The 22082-nt window shown below is 33.7% G+C and overlaps 1 protein-coding gene across 4 annotated transcripts; it reads left to right on the top strand.

Annotated features, from left to right (window-relative positions):
* The first annotated feature begins 41 nt into the window (after positions 1–41).
* LOC139778215 (uncharacterized) lies at positions 42–20232 on the top strand. Of its 4 annotated transcripts, none has more exons than XM_071716088.1 (8): positions 42–270; positions 8794–8958; positions 10171–10378; positions 11303–11503; positions 17570–17736; positions 18355–18450; positions 18803–18981; positions 19215–20232. In XM_071716088.1, the coding sequence occupies exons 2-8, from the start codon at positions 8890–8892 to the stop codon at positions 19441–19443; spliced, it is 1149 nt and encodes a 382-aa protein (XP_071572189.1). In that variant the 5' UTR covers positions 42–270; positions 8794–8889; the 3' UTR covers positions 19444–20232. The 4 variants fall into 4 exon arrangements, with proteins under 4 accessions (XP_071572189.1, XP_071572188.1, XP_071572186.1 ...); XM_071716087.1 differs by having other exon boundaries at positions 8791–8958; XM_071716085.1 differs by having other exon boundaries at positions 42–301.
* The last annotated feature ends 1850 nt before the right edge of the window (positions 20233–22082 follow it).

Genomic DNA, 22082 nt, shown 5'->3' with positions numbered 1-22082 from the left:
GGCCTCTTCAGCCTCGCCTCGGTGCATTATGTACGTGAACCTTCAGTTGTCACCGCGACGTCGGCGGAGTCGCATTGTGTGTTACGCTTCCCGTTCGGCCGGCTCTAGTCGGTTGCGTTTGGAGAACGCTCCGACTATTATTTTAGTAGTAGTGCGGATTCGATTCGCGAGAATATTCGTGTTCAGCCAAAACGTGTCTCAGTGTGAAAATAGTGAAGAAGCGTGTCTTGGGACCGAAACCTGCCTGAAATCTAATTTCGGTCTCATGTGGTACCTATACCAGTTTGATTCGGGAACACATGTACGTCGGTCAATTTAATCTCTATGCGGCGATAAATTATGTAGAAATTAAATTCAGTTCTTTTTCATTTCTACTTGTGAATTACATTTTTTAATTCCTAATTTTTTTTAGGTCTTACCCCTGGAATTTCTAAAATATACAAGTTTTTTTTAGAAAATAAATAGAAAGTCGATAAGCGTATCACATGCAGATTTACTGAAAAATATTTTATATTAAAAAGAGTTTTAATATTTACGGACTACAAAACAAGAAAGTGAGAGCACGTCTCGATACGATAATTTTGATATGAATGTATTTATTTGGTAAATTTAAATTCTTACTTTGTTGCACTGTTACTCGAGTTATTTTGGGTATATTATTAAAATGCTGTTGTAAGTATTATTTTGCTCTTTCGTTTTATATCTTGGAACCAAACACTTTTGGGCGGAATATGACAGAATCTCGAAAACAGTGATAACACAACGGAAACAAGTGTCACGCTGGTCACTGCACATCATGCTTCATATGTTATAACGATTATAATATTATGATGCTTTATTTTCTAATTGTTTTATTGTTATTTATGATAACAAACAAATTATACTGTGTTAAAAATACGTGGATTTAACTATAACATTATATACTTAAAGCAATACATATTTATAATAAATTGCAAAATATACAAGCTAAAATATAGATACATATACTTACATACAAAAATTACATTATGACAATTACTGTATATTTTTAATTTAAACACATTAAGAGAACGCAATTATTTAAAATATTTTATTTTATTTTTATCAGCTCTGAATCGAGTTCGAACTTTTTGATATATTTATTTTTGTCTTTAATGATTAATGTATTACATATGTGACACTTTTATTCGTAAACACGATTACGTGCCATATAAAAAATGCGATTACGACATATCAATCGTCGTTATTAGCGGATTGCATCTGTCTGAAAACAGTCTTATAATATAAACGTATGAAATTTCATAAAAATCGAGTTTATTCGACCTTGCCAAACTTCTCAAGTTTTTCTTCAACGGTAAATAAATTAGTGAAGCTTCACGAAGCGTACAAACAGATGTAAAACAGATAATTATATATTCACAATGTGATAGCCAAATGAATGTGACAGACAAATAAATCGCTTATGAGACTGAAAAGTGTAGCAGTGGGATTCACATGTAACTATCTATTTATTTTCAACGAAAAAAGTTTTATGCAATATAATATTTTTCAATTATCACATAATTATATCTACACGGTTATTAACTCGAGTTACGAGGCATTTTATCATTAATATGTTAATATGTTCAGAGATGAAACGTTAACATGTTCAGAGATGAGACATTTAAAGTTTTATTGGTAATATGTTTTCTCTTGAAACATCTGTTTTCAAATACCAGAGTTTCAGCACATGCTAATGAACGATTAGCAAAATATATATTTATATAGAACTGACTAAAAGAAGAATGTTTCTTAATTATTTGCAACGTGTTACAACAGCTCGCATTTTTAAATAAAATTTATTATTTTAGATAATAACGGTCTAATATTTTTATTATTGACATAGAAAACATAATGTATTCATCTCAATTATTATATTACTGTAGAGTATATTATTAGATTAATAATAATAATGACACCACTTTATTGCAAATGTATTGTATATTTATAATAGATATAGATTTGCAGTAAAATAATATTATTATTATTTTAATGATGTTTTCTACATTCCAAAAATTTTTAATACGTAAATACTACATCTTTTATATCTAGTCTACTTGTAGACTAGAATATAAGAAAAGTAAATTTATTTCCTCGTTTCTTTGCAATTAACTTTTTATACAGCTAATTTGCCAAGATATGCACTCATATACATATAATGTATATGTATAATTAGTGTTGATGTATTTAGAATTTGTTGAACTTTGATATTGATTTTATTAATATTTATATTAAATAATTATACAACCTTTTAACGTACAATTATCAAGTATTGTTTATTTAAAATTCAATTACTGTTGATATATATGTATGACACCATAGCACTGAAAACGCGTTGTGAACACATATTCAAATAATTTAGTATTTTTATTTATTAGATTATCATTAGATAACCATAGGCAATACTTTTGTTTCAATATCAAATAATAAAAATTGATAATCCCATTTTTATGCAAAAACTTTATTTTTATTTTAACGACACTTTCTTATAATAACATATATTCATTTTCTTAAATAAATCATAAGCACATTTACAAATGGCAATTGTTTAATGTTAAGAATTTGATCTGTCTTTGTGATTAGCGCTGTATAAAAAAAGAAAAGTTACATACCTATACACGTATAAAATACATAATTTATAAATAATGTACGTACATATATGATTCCAATACATGCAATATGTGCATCATACGTAGAAAAATGCGCCTCAAGGAATATTTGATCTAGATTTGCGCGTTTCGCGCGGGAATAGAAAAGCCATGTGCTATTTGGGTTAGTAGACACAGACGTTCTACATTTGAATTATAAAATATCGACCGGCTTTTGTTCGCACGTTAATTACACGAATGATTAAAATGGACTCGAGACGAATGATTACTTAATGAATGAAAATCGAGCGTGATAGAATGTAACTGCTACTTTCTCGCGTCTGTTAATTACAGTTAGAATTGTTAACCATTTTAATGCGTATTAACGCGAATGCACACAACGGACGTAATTCTCTTCCATTTGTAAATATTGCTAACAGGATTTGTTAATTGTTCTAATAAATTTATTATACATAATATTTTAAATAAAAAGAAAATTTAAATAAATTTCAAATAAAAACATTTATATTTATATTTTGTTAAATATTCAATATAGTAATTATTCTTTTAAAAATTTCAAAGGAACAGAAAGAGCGCGAGAGAGAGAGAGAGAGAGAGAGAGAGAGAGAGAGAGAGAGAGAGAGAGAGAGAGAGAGAGGGAAGGAGACATATGTCTTAATTTAATTTCTTGATCATGAACATGTATTTATATGTAGCTATTTAATTTTTGTCAAAAAAATCAATAAGAACAAAAAAATATATTATAGATCAATTTGATCACATTACCTTGATTTCGCCCCCCCCCCTCTCTTTCTCTCTCTCGCTCTTGCTCTAATTTAATTCTGTCTGATACAATAAAATCAATATTTCAAATGACTTCCAATCAACTTTATCGCGATGGAATACGCTTCCGGGCACCGTATGTTAATATAAATTATGAATATTCGCATATAAATGTAAATTATAAGTAACACTTGAGGCGGATGATTTCAGGGCCACATACTTCTCGCAATTTATTGACGCACGTGTCGTCCAATTATAAAAACGATAATAAAAGTATGTATAATAAGCCACTTATTAGATGGAGCAATAAAAAGAAACAGAAGAAGAGTATAAGTAAATAAAAATATATTTAAATAAGTTTAAATTAAATTAATTGAATTTTTATCTTAGCATAAAAATTGTAAAGATTTTTCTTTTTATAGAACTATAAAAATGTTATAAATTATAAACAGCTAAAATTTACGTTATAAATATTTACTTGGGCTTCCTCATTTCTCAAAAATGAGAGAAATACATTTTATTCCATCAAATAAATATACGTTTTGTAATTTGCATGTGATCATCAATTTCTACCGATAAAAATGCCAATTTTTGGTCTTTTGTTTTCAGAAACAAAATTAATGATGAGCAAATGTCACGAGGTGTTACGCGACTGTTATATCACGTAACAATGACGTTCGAAATATAATAGTCCTATTATACATACAACTTCAGAATACTTATACATACATACGAAGAATACTGTTCTTTAGAATGAAAAAGTAACATGATATTTTATCACTTTAATGACTGTCGTTTTCGCGACAATTATTGATTATTACTGTCGCGCATGTGAAGAAGCCCTTTTTGCTAGATCGTTTAGTCTGATCATTTCTTGCATAATCGTTTTTCTCCCGTTCTCATGGGAAACTGTTGCATTTGCAGCAATCGCATGCTATTGCGCGCTGCTGTTACGTCAGTAGCCTATATACCTACTTTACATAGGGATCATGAGACTGAATACTTTTGGCCTGGAGCGCCGAAAAGTGATTAATTTATGACTTTACTTTACATCACGCCGTAAGGAAATAATGGAAGATGATTTCATGGAGTGATAAAATAATCTTTTATAACTAGTACAATAAAATTACAGATAAACGTAGATATTTACAAATTATTAAATTGCAGAAGCAAAGATCCAAACTACTTGTTGTGAACTTTTAATATGCATTACATTTAGAAATTTTTATATATTTGTAAATTTTCCAAATTATATGTTTTTATATCTTGTTTTGTCTTTTTACTATTTGATTGCATTTTATCTAATTTCAAAGTAATAAACGCAATCTTGCTATATAATTTTGCGAACTAAACTCGCTCTTGCTCGATATTCTTCTCATAATAATAATGATATACTTTGTATTTTGGCACTCACAATCAGATTTATGGTACCGAGGTAATACGAAAATAGAATCTTAAGATACGAAGATTCGAAGACAACGTATGTAAATAAACAATCAACAGTAAATAAATTCTTACACACGCAAATGTATTTACTTAAAAAATAAATTTAAAACCATGATTTTTGTCACAAAATGTACGTTATCGCGATTTGTTCTCTTTATATAAAAATCAAAAAATTAAATCTGCATCAAAGGGAGAGTCACTTTTTATTCTTTTTGAGTAAAACTTGATTTTAATTTCAAATTGTCTCGTACAGATCGATTTATATTATTATTTAATTATAATTACCTATTATTTAAATCGTTTTAATACTATCTTTCATATGTTATTATAATAGTTATACTTTTGTATCACACCTTTGCACGTAGCAGACAATAGACAAGTGAAGTGACACTCAATACGCGATAGCTGGTGATTACGTGATCAAGATTTTTTCTTCCTTTTTTCCCTATCTGATCATCGGTGCGCGACGTCGTGGTCATACTTGGACAAGTGTCGAAGCTCTGCGAGCACGGGGTTTTACTTTCACAGCGTAAGATCTCAAGTTAATGCGCCATTGCGCAATATACGCAAGGCAATAAAGCCGCGGAGGTTACTGAGCCCTCGCACGATCGCTATTAATAACCGTGCAAATATTGTCATTATCAGCGTCAATTTTTCATATCGTCAATAGAATCCTCACAACGGCAATAGATCAATAATATGGAAATGCCAGCGATAATCACTACCTAGTAGCAAACTGTTTAAGTCCCTGCGCAATAGTGTGACCTATCTACGACAGACTCGTGTGTGTGTTCAGATTATACGGCTGGAAATAAGTTATTTCTCCATTAAGCCCTCTTAGGCGATGCTCACACTAGCCTTTTGTCCTTCAGTCTAGTTGCTTCCCTTCTATTTCTTCATGTTAAGTATGCTTTGCAAGCTCTTTCTCATGAAAAAATTTTGAGAATTACTTGTCATATTTTACAATTCACAATAAGATCAAAAGACATCAGCGATTTTCTGCAGAAGTTACAAATAATAAATAAATAATAATTAATTACGTTTTTGAGTTTTTGATAAATAAAGAAATGTTGATAAAGATTTCTTACACGTATATTTCTATCTATACATATTTCTTAAGATCTATAATCTTGAATTGTATCTCTTTTATATGATTTTGCCCTGACTGTATGCATAAAATAATACTAACAGACGTATATATAGAATGTAAATTATTCTTGCACCGTAAACTTTGGCTGACTCGACAAGTCAAGAGTAGCGCGTCAAAAATGCGTCGCATTATTCGCTTACCTATTTATACCGATACATTCTCGTAGGTCAGCAACGGTAAGGACTTTGTACGGGAAATAATTAACCCTTTTTTCTTTAGTCTTCTACTAGGCTTTCGATGATCACGGATCCTTTTTACATTCAATTTTCTTCTCGCGGAAGCAAAACCTTGAATGGGTACTTTTGTTGAGCGTCACTTTTGCTGCTCTCTCGAAGGCTATGCTTTGCATATAATAAGAAAACGTGTCGCGTGAGCTCAGAACAGACATATAGCTGCGAACGAAATCGAGTGTCGACGAGCTGCTGCATTCCAATGCGCCGCACCATAATGCAGAGGGTTTTTTAAAAGGAGGTTTAAGTGCACCATACCTTCGACGTGTGCATGGATAATGTTAGAAGTTTCCTGTGATCTATAGAAACACGTAAGATCCGTGAAAGTATTTAATATTAGTAATTTTTTCATTGTATTTGGTCTTTCATGATTCTATAAGGAATCTATAAGGAATCAAATAAAAGATTTTAAGTTGAACGTAAGATTTTATGCTGGAATAAAATAATTATGAACATTAAAATGACGTGTGTCAAATTCTCATATTTAATATTTTCAAGAAAAGGAGATTGCTTTTGTTGCTGATTGTGTTAGCATGTCCATTTTTATATATTTACTTTTTAAAATGTTCTTCTTTGTAGGTAAAAACAAAAGCATTCAGGTTTATCCATATAATGATATAATTCATAAATAAAACTATTTTGCTCGCTGATTTTTAGATAAATCAAAAATATTAAATATTGTTTAAAATTTTTAACATTGCAAGAAATAAGCATAAAGCATTCTAAAAGATTCTAAAATAATTCTTGTTCAATCGTCATTTTTTACTTGTCGAAAAAGTAAAAACTTAAAGACACACTTCTACATACTTTTCTGAAAGGTATAAGATTCAAGCGGTACCCAGAAATGCATTAACCGGACATGAAGTATCACTCGCGCTAATGGCTTGGGAAATCATGCGACTAAGCCGGAATCCGGAATCAAAGTTTCATCAGCACTTAAAAGTCTCGTGAAACCGAGGAAGCCATAACGCCGAGACCGCCTTAACATAATTTGCGTCGGAGATCCCAGAAGAAATATCGTTTTTTTTTTAGTAAATAGTGACATGGTTCGAGGTAGCTCGAGAAGATAAAGCGATCTCCGTAAGATCGAAAGCCTCTCTACGCTATCTAGTATAATACTTCGGAGAATTGTTTACAAAATGATGCTCAAAGTCTCTTGTGGATTTCCCTTCATTTTATTATTGTCATACTTGTTATGGCACAATTCTGTTTTTATATCATCGTAACACAGTAATTATACTGATAACTGAATAGGAAAAAGTAATACCTATATGAATATCATGTTTTCTCATTCACGAGGAATAGAATTGAATAGAAAATGTGGGACATTTTATTTGTTGTATTTATCGCTAAATGATAACAAATTCATACAAGATGACTCATTTTTATTAAATAATACGATTATATAATATATATTTTTCAAAATTAATATTTAAATTTACTTGACGCATTATTTAACTTGGTTATCTTCAAAGAAAATTACACATTTATGTACACCTATCTAATGTACCTATCTAAAATGATTTATTTAGATACGTATGAGAGTAATCGGATATTTTCAGGGTAGAGTTCAGTCATTCGTCAGATAAGCGATCTGTTCAAACAAACGATGCCCGTTCAAAGCTACTCTCGCGCGAGCAATCTTTCCCAATTTTCCGGACATTTATGGAGTGACGGATGCGCCACGCACGTGATCGAGCACGTGGACCACGGGCGTCAAGAAAATCATAGACCCTCTATTTCGTCTCAGAGATGCCGAATCATCCCTGTTTTATGCACAAGCACATCCCTCGAGATGCCGGCGCGTGACTTACGACGTGTCGGGCCGGATTAGAAGAAAGTTCCCTTCCGAAATTGCTTGCAATTGGCAATCTATGAGTCATCAACCACATTTGATGTGAAGGACTAAACTCAGATACGCGGAAGAGCAAAAAATTTCTGCGCAATATGGAAATGACATTTGTCACGAACCATTCTTTAGGCTGACAAAAACATTCGAGTATAAACAGATAAACATTTATAATTTCGAAAGCTATTCTGGTCGTTTGAATCACGAAATAAATGTTAGTGCTAAATGTCAAACAAGAATCATCCGATAAAATCGGATAAAAAATTATTAAAATATTGTTAGGAATTTTATATTCATTAATTATACAGAATGTCCGACAAGTCACCAATCGAAAGGTGAAAATATAATCAAATTGAAAAGAAAAATCATGCATTATTTTGCAAAATTTGCAATAGTTATTGAGTAATTAATTAAAACGTCTGAGGAAATAGGCGCATGACTTTTCTTTTCAGTTTGGCCCAATCTACCTTCATTTTTCGGTTGATCAGTGACTTGTCGGGCACCCTGTATAAATAGATTAACAACAGAAATAGCCGAAGTAACACAATATTTTCACACAGTGCGGTTAGCAAATCATTCCACTGAGGCAGTGCGAAACATAATTCTTATTTACATAATTCTTTTTGCGCACTTGAGATTACCACGTAACTACGTATTACGGCGCTAATTTGCTATTTTTAACCGTGGTCTCGTTACGTGTCGTCATGCCGTCCATGCTCACCTTAGCAGATCCGCCGGAAGTGGAGGAAGAAGGGAGAGTGACCTACGGAGGACGTCCTACAAGTTGCGCGCGCATCCCTTAGGAATATTGTCACACGGAACACGATGCAGACCGACGAAGAGATTCAGTACGCGCCGAGGAGCCGGCCGGTGAGCTTTTACGACAATTACAAGGTGAGTCCCTCACTCACGTGTTTCTGTTTCACGTGTGTCATTGTGAGAAGCTTCGCGTGCGCCAGTGTAACGTGACTAGCATTAATCATCGATCCAATTATGTATCTTTCGGAGTAGCGGAAATTATACCCTAGCGTCATTGCGTAAACAGGAAATAAGAATTACAAAAATTTCGGAGCGTCAACAGGTTCTACAATTATAAACGCGAGTGAAAATATGTAATAGATTTTGTTTTAACAAAGTGTTAATTTAAAGTTTCCTCCTTTAAAGTTTCCGGGGGTTAAATACTATAGAAATGCAAAGACAGTAAGAGAGTATAATTCTAAATTGAAAGGATCGAATCTGAAATGCAGTATCTGTAACTCAAAAGAATTGCAGTTTTTCTATTAGACATTCTATGCATAGCATAAAATATAAATAATTTAAAATAGCCTCTGTGTAATACTATTGCCACTATCGGTAGCATCACATATCGGAACAATGTTACACGAAAGATTATAGTTTACAACGCGTTGTATTCACCGTTAATTACTTGAATTTAAGGAAAAATAGCTAACAAATGTCTACTCTCTGTGCTCCTTATATCACTACAAATATTCTGCTAGCAGCATCTAAGAAAAACGTGAAAACATCTAACAAAAAAAAAGTTAAAAATACCGGAGCTGCATAACCGTAACGTTTCATACTAGTATATGTAATTAGATTCTTGGTTTTAATCAATATTTATTATCTAGATATACTCGCCGTGCACAAATCATCATTTTACATTCTAACATCGATGATAGACATTTGTTCCGTACAATGTACTTCACACCGTCAGAAGGAGAAAATGACTCTTCTCTCCTGTATCTAAAAGCAGAATTTTTAATATGAAAGTTTTTAATTTATTTTTTCCATATTTAATATTTAACTGTGACGCAAATCCGAAATGAACGGTATCCCTGTAACTATTTGTGGCTAACTATATACTTAAACCTTTACATTTAGAATAATAGTTCTAATTCTAAATTCTAAACACTGATGAAAAGAAGAGAATTGTACAAACTCGCTAATTGTCTCACACTCATAGTAATTTTAATATTGACTATCGCGTTTCATTACTGTTCTTCTCGACTGTATTTTCTCGACTTTTTGAAACACAACTCGGCCTTTTCTTCGAGTGGCAGGAATTATTTGTCAAAAATTAACACGATCGTTTTTTCGATCCCGCAGGATGTGCCGGTGATGCCGCCTTGCGTCACTTCCACCATGAGTGTGGGCAATTTGAACCAGGTTCGTGATGGCAATGACACGTCCGTCGTATCTCAGAGCAACAACAATAATAATAGCATTAATAGTAGCAATAATAACAACAACAACAGAGTCAGTAACGCCGTTAGCGTGGGCAACGTATCGAAGATTCACCCTGCCAAAGTCACGGGTGAGTTGAATGCACTTTTTACGATGCGCTTCCTGCATGTGTGCGTATATACGTGCGAGAGTGCGATGATCGATATGTCGTTTCTACTGTCAAGTTGACTCGCTTCGAGCGCTTTTCGCTTACATTTTACATTTATTAATCAACATACTTAACTTAAAACAATAGGAATAATAATATAAATTAGTTCTGAATTGCTCCTAAATGATAATTATAAACTCAATTAATCTTGAAGTAATAAAGCTAACGAAATTACAAAATGGAAATCAGTAATGAATAACTGGGATTAAATTATCTGCATTATTTGCCTATATACACCGTGTGCTAATCTCTCGTGCCAGCTTGACCCGTTTGTTCTACTTCAGATGTTACCAGTGCGCGAAACCTTATCGTCCTGAATTCTCGTATGTGCCATGGTACTTGTTTTTCGCGACAGCTATGTTTGTGCGTGCCAAGATTGTGCGTACTAAGAAAGTTGCGTATTTTGGCGCGGACGTGTTCCTTTAACAATGAAGAATTTAAAAAACATTATATCTTTTGTATAACAGTATAATATCATATATAATAATTTTTATAAAAAATAAAAACCATGTACAAAGATTTTGCAAGTGTCATCGACGGGCACTGTATTTTCCTTGAACTTTTTACCGTAATCTTGTAGTTTCATAAAGAATAAAATAAACGTAGTATACGCACGCGTAAATAATAATTAAGTCATTGCGGATTTGAAATGTGAAAGCGAAATCGAGTTTTATGACATCATACATAATTGCCATGTGTAAGAACTGATTCATTCGCTTGCGAAATATCTACATATATTGAGATACATTTCTCTGAAATATTGAACGTCGGGACAAGATAGAGAACGGTGCAAGAAAGATACTTTGCACCTGGGCACCTTTTTGCTGAATGTTTTACTGTCGACAGGTGCAGTGTCGACCGGCAACATCGGGCGTATTAGCCGCAACGACAAAGAGAAGGAACTCGGTCGAGCACCATCGATGGCCAACTGTCTATCAACCACGGTTCCTGTCAATTTGGCAGCTTCTCAAATAGCCGGTCGACATACGCCCACGAGAAACTCTTTAAGGCACAGCAGGATGATAGTGATGAATCGGACCGGCCATCGTGAGTACACAATAACTTCTTACTCTGTATAAGCTTTCTTTCATATTTTTCTAATCGTGGCGTGCGCAATTAGAACGCAATACGACAAAAATTAATATACCTTTAATTTTTCAAACTCATATTTTTACTTCTTATCTCGTGTACATTTAAATATAGTCAATTTCTTCAAACATCTTTAAAAAGTATTACGAGTTATGAGTAATTTATACGTCATGCACCTAGCCAAGTGATTTTCCGGCTTTTAATTAGTAGAATGTAATAATTTGTCTGTTCGCTATTATATCACGAATATGCGAATATTACTATAACGAAAAAGTTACAAGAATTTAAGAATCTAGGCGAGCGTTTCGGAATATGTACCCAAGAGCACGCGCGATCGAAGTACCGCAAAGCGAGGAGAGTGGCATTCTCTGCGCTCTTCTCGATCGGTCCGATAAAATCTTGCGTGTATTATATGATTATCAGCTTTTTGCGATCGGCGGCGATGCGATCGATTTCTCCGGAGGGCGAAATCGCACGGCCGCGAATCGCAAGGCCGCGAATCGCTTCTCGGCCACGGAATGCGACCAGCCCGGTTATCACTCGATTTTCTCGATTTCTTTCAATAACCGTCTCGTTGCTCCGCGCGACACATTATAGCACTGCTATATATGTATAATTCTGCGCTAACGAACGCGCGACTGTCGCTCTTAATACCCATCGCCGCAGGTCGGCCGGCAGGATTGAGGTTGATGCCAAGGCAGACAGGAAGATTATAATTAGCGCCGCCGCGGACTGCAGGAAAGTGCAGCGGCTTTTTATCACCGCGATAATTAGATAGAGTAAAATGCACGGAGCAAATGGTACCTAGTTAATGGAAAGAGTTAGAGGTGATGAAATTGTAAGGCGCGGAAGGATGGGAGCTTTTAAAGGGGAGGAATACAGAAGTTGAGAGAACACTTACACCTGTAACTGGAGGAATATGTATAAAGAATATTTAAAGATGGCAAAAGTGTAAAATATTATATTCCATTAAAAACATTATAAAATTAAAAGATTTTAATGGCTCTATTAAAATTTTACCTAAAAAATTACTTAAAATTCTATTTTTATCAATCGGTTTACTGTTTTCGATTACTGTATTCAACTGTTATATTAATAGTATTATAATTTATTAGATATTTTCTATTAAAATTATATATAAAAACTTATCATTTTATTTAAAAGCTTAACACACCAATATAAAAAAATACAAGGCAGTGTCTCGCGCGATATATGTACATATGTGTGTAAAATTATTTTATGGAAATTATTGTAGCACATTATACAATTTTTTGTTTGAAAAAAATAAAAAGAGAAAGAGAATTCTCTTGAAACGACACGGTTGAAGAAACACGAAATATTGGATTTTATTGCATATTCTGTTAAAACTACTCGTATATCGTCTCATTCCTTTAGAAAGAGGATTCACTCTTTTTTTTTCTCTTCAGTTACCCTAGCGTATATATTTCACTGAGTTTTAAACGTTTCTTGCTCCGCTGGCCACAGAACATACTTTAAAGTGAATGCACATGGTTCTCCGCAGAGATAGCGGAAGTACCGAGCCGGAAATATATTGCGTGATCTTTTTGGTTCGCGTTCGAAATACGCGCGGTCTCATCTCGGCGCGCGAATGTAAAGAATTCATTGTACTTTTTAACCGTCTCGCTTTGTACACACTGCAAATTAATTACCGTACCGTAATTCCATTATACTTGCAAAATCGCAACATTTTAGAACCTCTTCATTTTAACGGATAAAAATTATTCCTGCGACTCATAAGAAGCTAAACTTTCTTATCGTAAAACGTATTGGATAAAATTATAAACCTCTGTTATATCTAAAAATCTTAAGTGGATATAAACTTCCAATTTCTACAATAATATTCTATAATAATATTCAAACTCATATATATATATATACCGATAATATTCAAATACTAATTAAAGCAAAGAAATGGCGCGCTACGTGAACAATAAGCATCGTTTCCGTTACCTTTGTGAGGATATACAAGCGACACGTGCGAACGACGAAGGGTCTAAATTGATGAAGTGCGTACGTACCGTGATTCCGTTTTGCTCTATATTCAAGGGCTCGTATGCTTGGCATATACGTCGCCCTAATTCTATTTCGGGACCGGCGGACAGACTTACAAACCGACCCGCTATTCTTACGCCCAATTTCGCCCTTACACACATAATCCGCATTTGGTTTTCGTCTAGATTCGTGACGCCGAGTAGTCAAACGATCATGCTATTTTCCTTGTTATTCTAAAAATAAATTGAATTTCAAATAATACAGCTTACGATAATTCCAGCGGACAATGCAACGCTTAAACGTATATATTAATCTGCAATTAAAATATGTGATGTAAAAATTATTTATATATATAAAATTCTTATATTAATAAATTTCTCGCCTGTGGCGTGACAGAAATTGGAAACAGTTGCCAAATACGTTGACCTAGAGATTGGAATTATACGTCTTACGAGCAGCCGTCGCAGTTATTAAAATTACAGTGCAATTACTCAATTAACCTGCGGTCGTTCCTTTTTACGCAAGTTACATCGTTAGCATTATCCATGCATCGGGGACAACGGATGATGAAAACGTACCACACAGTACGCGTATGTTATATGCGTGTACGTGGGCCGCACATTTTACGGCGAATTTGCCGGCTGGCCGTGACGGCGCGACGTATAAACGAGGACCAACTCTCATTGTTATCTCGTGTATATAAGGTATGCATTCACATTCACATAAACCGGCCTATTTACGTAGTCGACGTGTCCGATACCTGATGCGAACGAAGACAAATTACCGGTAGTTGGGAATTTACGCGGTGAATGCGTTGCAGTAGTATATATATGTGAGTCGATTGTGCCAAATTCTGTTTTTCTCGACTCTTTCACAATTTTAATAACGGACGTTCCATGCTTTTAACTTGAAAAAATTCAACGATTATTTTCACCTTTTGTCTACTGTAACCGGTGAATTATACACCAAGCATTACGAATCTCATCTGAGCTACTGAACATTTTCACATTGGCGATGTATCGGCGACAAATTGATGTTGAATTAACGGTAATAAGTGCGTGCACGATTCATCTCGTCGGTCGTTGTCGCCGTTTTATCTCAGTGGTACGGCCCTTTCTTCCTTAATTTATGCCCGCATCGCGCGCGCGGTATATCCTCGCATTGTGCAACAAATACGGCGTACATATGGCGAGGCAATACACAATGCGAAACAACACGTATTCATGTTCTGCATTCCCGCACCCGTGCGAATCGCGCTTCTCAAAGGAGCAGCAATATCCGCTACTTAACGGCTGCGGTATGGTCGCCCGTCACGTCGAAAACGGTCCGATTATGCGGTTTTTTTTTACGGGAGGAAAGTCTGAAATTTACGTTATGCGTGAAAACTGCGATTACGTACGGCTCTTATTTTTATCGGGTTACGACCGTTTTTTATAGTGTGCGGACATTTACATTCCGCAGTTGCAGCTCGCCTCGTTCGCCAGTTACAGCGCGTATCCCGCAGTATACAGTTAGAGACGTAATCCTCACGTGGCAGGTGCGCGCATTGCATTTCCGCGAGTGAAAATTGTTTTTCACTTCCGATATAGAAAGCACGTATCGTATCCTTCACGGATTGGCAACCAGCGACGATCGTGAGATTGAAATTCTGTGTGGGTGCTGCAAAGGAATTTCTCTTTTACACGCGCGTGACATAATAAAATGCATCCGCGACCAGTATCTGTGGACATTGGGATAGGTCAATATACAGTACGAAGACGAAAAGTTGGGGAATTTTGAGCTACAACAAAAATTGTATTTTAACTTAACAATGATGAACGTTAGTATAAATCAATTAACATGGCAGTTAATCACACAATATTGCTAGAGATACTAAATACCAGCAATTTTTATCTCCTATGAATTCTTATCTTGAAATCTGCTTTCTTAAATGCAGAAAAATAAAATTTTTATATCTATTACACATCGTCGTTGGTCCCCTTTGCCATCACCTTCCTCGCTTCAAAGTATGTCGCGACACCAAAACAGTTGAAAAATACTGACTTGGTCTCATAGAGAGTGATTGTCTCAAGTATATATGTGTGTGCTTGCACATACGCGACAATAGAGTTTCACAAAGAAATTTGGATAAATAATAAGAAAAATCACGCGAGTATATAGAACAGAGTTAATCATGTAATTTTTTAGAAATCACTGATATAGTTGAGTCAATTATTGAGAACTCTCTTCTTTTCTTCTCTTTCTTTTTCATTTTTGTCTAATTACCGCTGCTTCGCCTCGAGCAGGATATTAATCGGATTATGTTTGACCGAGGTACAAGTTTGCGTACTAGACTTCTTCAGCCGAGTATTCAGCGCAGCGTATTCAGCAAACATGATGCATTCGTCCCTTCACTCTTGCGGTTTTTCAATAGCGGTCATAGTACTCGCTTCTTCCTCATACCGTCGTTTGACAGTATGTTCTACGTTGGTGTCACTATATTGCGCTAATTGTACAGAGTTTAAAGTGTTTTTCTTGCTTAATCTGTAAATACTGATTCATTATTCACGAAAATCCGCTTTTATTACGATAAAGAATTTATAGTATTTAATCAAACTCATTTATAATTTCTTTGACGTCGGTCCTAATTTTGAATTAGCTGATTCTAGATTTTTTCTATATTACGTACTCTATGATTTGATAAGAAAGAATGTCCCGAGTAATTTTATTTGAGTTATGTGGCGATGAAGAAATTGAACATTAGACTCGATACGTCTTATCTAATAGTTAATTAGTATATAAGATAACTACTAATAGTTTTGTTATTAGTAGGTATTCTTAAACGTCTTGCGCAAAATATTTTGAAAAAATGTTACTTATTTTACAATTATAATTTTTTTAAATTATATACTGAAGTATACGGAATGAGCTTTTAAATCAATTCGATATGTCTAATGAAATGAAAAGAATATATATGCATATATAAAATTCTCCTCTTAATAATCAAAAAATTTAAATTTAGTGATGTATAGGGTGTCAATAAAAGTTATTGACCAACCGAAGGATACAGACAAATTGGTGTAGAATATTATTTAGTAGTATTATATTTCATAATAATTGCGTAGTCTTTCATAAATAAAAGAGACTAATTTAAAATATTTATATATGTTTACCTAAACTCGGCATGAGACCGTTATTTGCATATTATTGTGAAATACTGTGATGGTCAGTGATTGCTCGTGTTTTTGTCCGATATCCCGGTGAGAAACACTCACGGATCTTGCGTAAACGACGATAGTAGGCGAGTTTCCTGGCGGATTCGATATGGCAAGGACGCTGCGTTCAATCATTCATTAACCGGTTAGGATGCCTTGTATAAGGTGGGACGGCGACGAGGCCACCCTGTACGGGAACTCTCCTTTCTTTCGCAGACTTAAGTATCTCGATACCGCGGGATATCGGCCGTTTACACTATGGGGAAATGTGTGTCGCAGCGAAGGATGAATATGGCGCGTGCCTGTCTTCGCAACGTCGAATTACCTAATTACCTAATAAGCAACCAACCATGTCTCGACTCTCTAGCTTAAGAGATCTGCGTCAGCAAATTGTCCGTAACGGATGCAATGTGGCGAATTGCATTGCGAAATTATCGACTTTTGCTCCGGGGAATAATCCCACGGTGATGACTAAGAAAGGATGTGAATCGCGGTAGAAGATAAAGACGACAATATGACGGTTTATTTTCTTTGTATTCGAATTTATCTAATCTTTACTTTCAAAAGTGACCTATAACTCTTCTATTTTGTCCGTGATATTATTTCATATTTTTAGAATAAATAAATTTATGCAGAGCGTAAAGTATGCTGAGTATTGCGAAGATTATTTAGAATGTAAATCATCGACACTGCATCTACGAATTCTGAGTAAATTTTGTAGTAAATTGCCGGCGATAATTATATGTACTAATCGTACACGCGTATTACGAAAGCGGTATGGTAGTACGAGAGTTAAAAAGTAGGTTTATATTTTTAGGCCCAGAGAAGTTTTTACCTCCTTTGATCTACCATCGGCGATTAGCCCGTTGCCTGGCGGCATTTCAGACTATCCTCGGCGTCGCGGTGATTTCCTTGTCGTTATGGTTGCTGCTTTGGACACCGCACCTGCCAGTCATGGACAATCCGTATTGGAGTGGCATGCCCGTAAGTGCAATAATTTCATATCGGCGATTAGATTTGCATTCTTTACCGTGACGACGCAAGAATAATATACAGAATGACAATCCTCGCTTATCTAACAAGCTGAGTCTGCTAGAATGGATGTACTAATGTATGACCGCAATTAGACTTACATATGTATTATAAAATAACATAATCATGCTTGTTAAACAATAGGGATATGGGTATTATCACTTTTGATATACTCTAGTCGCATGTGATAGTTTGAGTTTTAAAGTGATTACTTATTGCATGGGGCTAATGGTTATTTATTGGCAACTGCATCAGTTTTAACGGTTTTAACGGTTTTCGATACTTTTATGGATTTTTTAATATAAGTTAACATCACACATTTGAAAGCTTAAGCCTTAACTAACTAAAGGTAAGTATGCAATAAAAGTAATGTTTTATCTTCTTAACAATAAGATCATTTTGCTAACAATACTTTTCTATTTTATATTTACATAATTTGTATATGTAATTTGTAAGAAAAAAAATTATATAATTTTTAACGCGTAAGTATGGCATGCATATTAACATTTCGTCTTCACAATATTTTCTTGGTGTTTAATCATTTAATATCTTTTATCTCGGTATCTCTAGCTCTTGATGTCCGGGAGCTTCGGAATTTGCCTACTGTGCTGTTTTAGAAAGGAATATCCGACTTTGACTTCTGGATTTTGTCTTTCCGCCACGAAGGTACGTAAGAATTCTGACTCATTATAGAGATTTCTTAGAGAAATCTCTCAAGGCCGAGCCACTTATTACTCACATCCTCTAATGATAATTTTTTGCATTGTTAGAGCAGTACAATATGAATATTTATCATATAGTATTATATTGTATTACAATAGTACATATTCCTGCATTAATAATTAATTTAAAAACTTTTAATTGCGAAAGAATATCAATTTAATTTAGATTTTATCTTGACTTATTTTATTTTGTTCTATTTTCAATATTATTATTGACAAAATTATGTATAAAAATATTATATGCATTTTCTCTTAATGCGTCTGTCATGCTTATATCACGTTTTCTTCACGAACAGGTAGTTAGCGTATTTTTGGCGATTCTGACAACCATTGCCTGTGTGAGTGCGTGCATATTCTCCGCGATGCACTTGTCACGTCTCATGGGACTGGAATGCACTCCGGCACGAGTATTGAATGCCACGTGCGTATGCAGACCACGCGGCGAGCCGCTTGATTCGCTCGAAGGTGCAGTCAGGTATGGCCAAAAAATTGGATATGGATTGACAAAATTCCGTGACATTTTCCAGAGCATCTAAAAAATCGTAAAAGTTGTAATGTATACATGTATATTACATTTCTGAGAGCAATCTTTATAAAAAACATTTCAGTTATATTTGCCATTTATCGGGAATCTATATTACATAGCGCAGATAAGTTTAATAATGCACCGATGTATAATATATGTAAAGCGATACTATATTTCACCAGGTACATAGACCTTAATTGTCCCGACGTAGAAAGTATCCTAACGATCCTCCTCATCTACTCGTGCATTTGCAACGGATTAGGCGCCTTGGTGGCGGGATGGTATAGTTATCTCCATTGGAGCACGCGATACAAAAGGCCAAAGTACACGCAAGTCAGGACCAATACCATTTCCATAAACAATAAATTCAACAGTAAACCAATCTACAAATTGAATCTGGAGGAACGATGACGTTTGCAGATATTATAATGATTACGCTTCCATTTCACCGTGATCCACCAATATCTTCCGTATGATTACTATTGTGATCAGTTATACATGTGTACAAAGAAATATGAACTACTACAAATATATAAATTTTATTTTGTACTATTTTGTTAACTGGCGAAATCACCCTGATATACGTAAAACGTCAGGCACTACTTATTAAACACATTTTGCACAAAGAAAAAATAAAAACGTAATTTTTACAAAGATACGAACAAAAAAATTTTGTTCAACAAGCTATAATTGTCGTTCTAGTATTAACAACAATTTTGAACTTTTACAAAAGAAAAAAGAACGAGGATTATATGAATGCGTATATTTATTATTAATAATTAATGATATAATAATATTGTAATGATCATATCATTAAAATACGATATATAGACGATAAAATGAGCCGATATTTTATGGCTAATTAACGCTCACTTTTTTATTACTGGAGACTCAGTAATTGTTTAAACGTAATGTGTGTATTTATGTGTGGATGTGTTCGACTGTGTGTTTGTCTTTTAATGTGAAAGAAGTTTACGGAAACAAACGAAGACTATTGATTAATTTACTTATTTTAGAATTAAGATTTATAAATGAACTAGAATACCTCAAGAGACTACTGAAATAATGTAATATTTAAAAAATGTTTGCGTTTATCTTTTGTACGTCATGTTGGATCTATTTAGTGAAATAATATCAATCAAGAATTGTCGTAAATTAATAGAATATAAATCTGTGACGAGTAAATTAAATTATACACAATGTTATTCTTATTTACTACACCATCTAATCCCATAACAATTACGCAAAAAGTAACATTTTATGCGTACATATTTTAAATAAAAAAATAAAAAAATTTTTTTTAGTTTTTAAAAAATTATTTTAAAAAACTAACTTAACTGTATATGATTGTAATGATTAATACAATCGTGCAGAATTTTTTCAGTCTCACTGATTTTTTTCAATCGGTATTCCAATATCTCAAACTGCAATACATGTGCAGTAAGAGTCCACTAAATAGACTTTTGCAAGCGACGTTTGTGAAACCAGAGATTGACATGCCTATCATCTGGTTAGTGTACATGAGAGTAAATATAACAGGAATTGAATAGTCGAATGGTATTCATGCTTTGTATATGAAGTTCCCTTTTGTCAGATCCATGAAGGTGGATGACAAAATTACTGCAATGATCTCTGTATACTCACGAGGGTTAAATACCGTTTTAGTCCTATAAAATGACCACAATTATCATATTATTATATTATTTATTTATCAAACTTTACTCGTTATTTTATTTTTTGGGATATATTTTGGATTTTGGTTTGTTGGATTATTATAATTAAAATGTTCTTATTTATAAAAATTAGAAACATTCTCAATTTATAGATGTAAATGTAAAGGATTCAAATAAATTGTGAGATAAATGCATTTAAAACACGAGTCATATATTATGTATATGCACATAGGTATATGTACATTACTGTATTATTTATTCTAATTTTTGTCGAATTATTATTTCTTGCAATTTACATGGTCCAATAATCTACTAAATATTTGCAAAGCTATAATTTTTTAAACGTACACACAATTTTTTTAAAGAAAAAATAGGTAAGTAAATTTTTGTTTTAAACACAAATAGATAATTTTACAAAGGATCGATATTCTGAATGTTTATAATCCTTGTGACTTTTCAGTAGGGATATTATCTATTATCCCTTCTGCAAATTTTTATCTTTACTTTGATTATATTAGCGTAATACTGTATCGATAAATGCCAAATAATATTTTCATGAATAAAGATACAACGTGTCTCTTTAGGAGACATATATTTTCTTGGAAAATTGTGTAATAACCCATTATTTTACATAAGAGAGGGATAGCAGTACAAAAATAAAATAAATATATTCGAAGAAATAAGTTCTTTGAATTTTGTTTAATAAATTATATTATTAGTCTTCAATTACTTTCACGATATATCAGTATAGTTTCTTTATTGTATATTTATGACAAAATATGATGTATATCATATTGTGTTCTTCTATTATATTGCACGGATGCGCGTTCGTGCAATATAATAGTGCGTACACACGCACGCGCGCGCACACACACACACACACACACACACACACACACACACACACACACACACACACACACACACACACACACGCGCGCGCGCGCGCGCGCGTGGGCATTCACACTCACATACTCATGCAAATTGACAAAGCATTTAAAAGATGAAGTTCATTATGAAATCAATAGAAACAATGAATGCGCCGCTGATCGTGACACATTGTTTGTTTGAATTGAATCAAGGACGAATAAATAAGAGGTAAGAAAAAATCTTAATTAATAATTTTAGATTTGTCCAAGCACACACTACATTAATATAGTAACGCAAACTAAACTTCTTTTATAAATATATTTGTTTATATGTAACTTTATTAATCTTTTATATGCACGATTTTTTAGTGCTTCTGTAACATTTAATCCAGAATGTTTATCCAAGGTACTAAATAATAAATCAGAATATTTAAATAAAAAGTGAATGGTTTTAATGTAAATCTTTGTAATTTAATATTACATTAGGAATATGGAGAATTATGGAGGA

Source organism: Temnothorax nylanderi, unplaced genomic scaffold, assembly GCF_030848795.1.
Source record: "Temnothorax nylanderi isolate EJ_2023f unplaced genomic scaffold, tnyl_v1.0 TNYL_tig0176_pilon, whole genome shotgun sequence".
Taxonomy (NCBI): Eukaryota; Metazoa; Arthropoda; class Insecta; order Hymenoptera; family Formicidae; genus Temnothorax; species Temnothorax nylanderi.
The sequence above is the reverse complement of the archived record's forward strand: the minus strand, read 5'-3'. Positions and strand labels throughout refer to the sequence as shown.

Bases quoted from the DNA above. Each gene is read 5' to 3' on its own strand.
- LOC139778215 (XM_071716088.1), top strand. From the start codon at position 8,890: ATGCAGACCGACGAAGAGATTCAGTACGCGCCGAGGAGCCGGCCGGTG. The intron at 8,959-10,170 runs GTGAGTCCCTCA...TCGATCCCGCAG, and splicing joins GCTTTTACGACAATTACAAG to GATGTGCCGGTGATGCCGCC. The intron at 18,982-19,214 runs GTATGGCCAAAA...ATATTTCACCAG, and splicing joins TCGCTCGAAGGTGCAGTCAG to GTACATAGACCTTAATTGTC.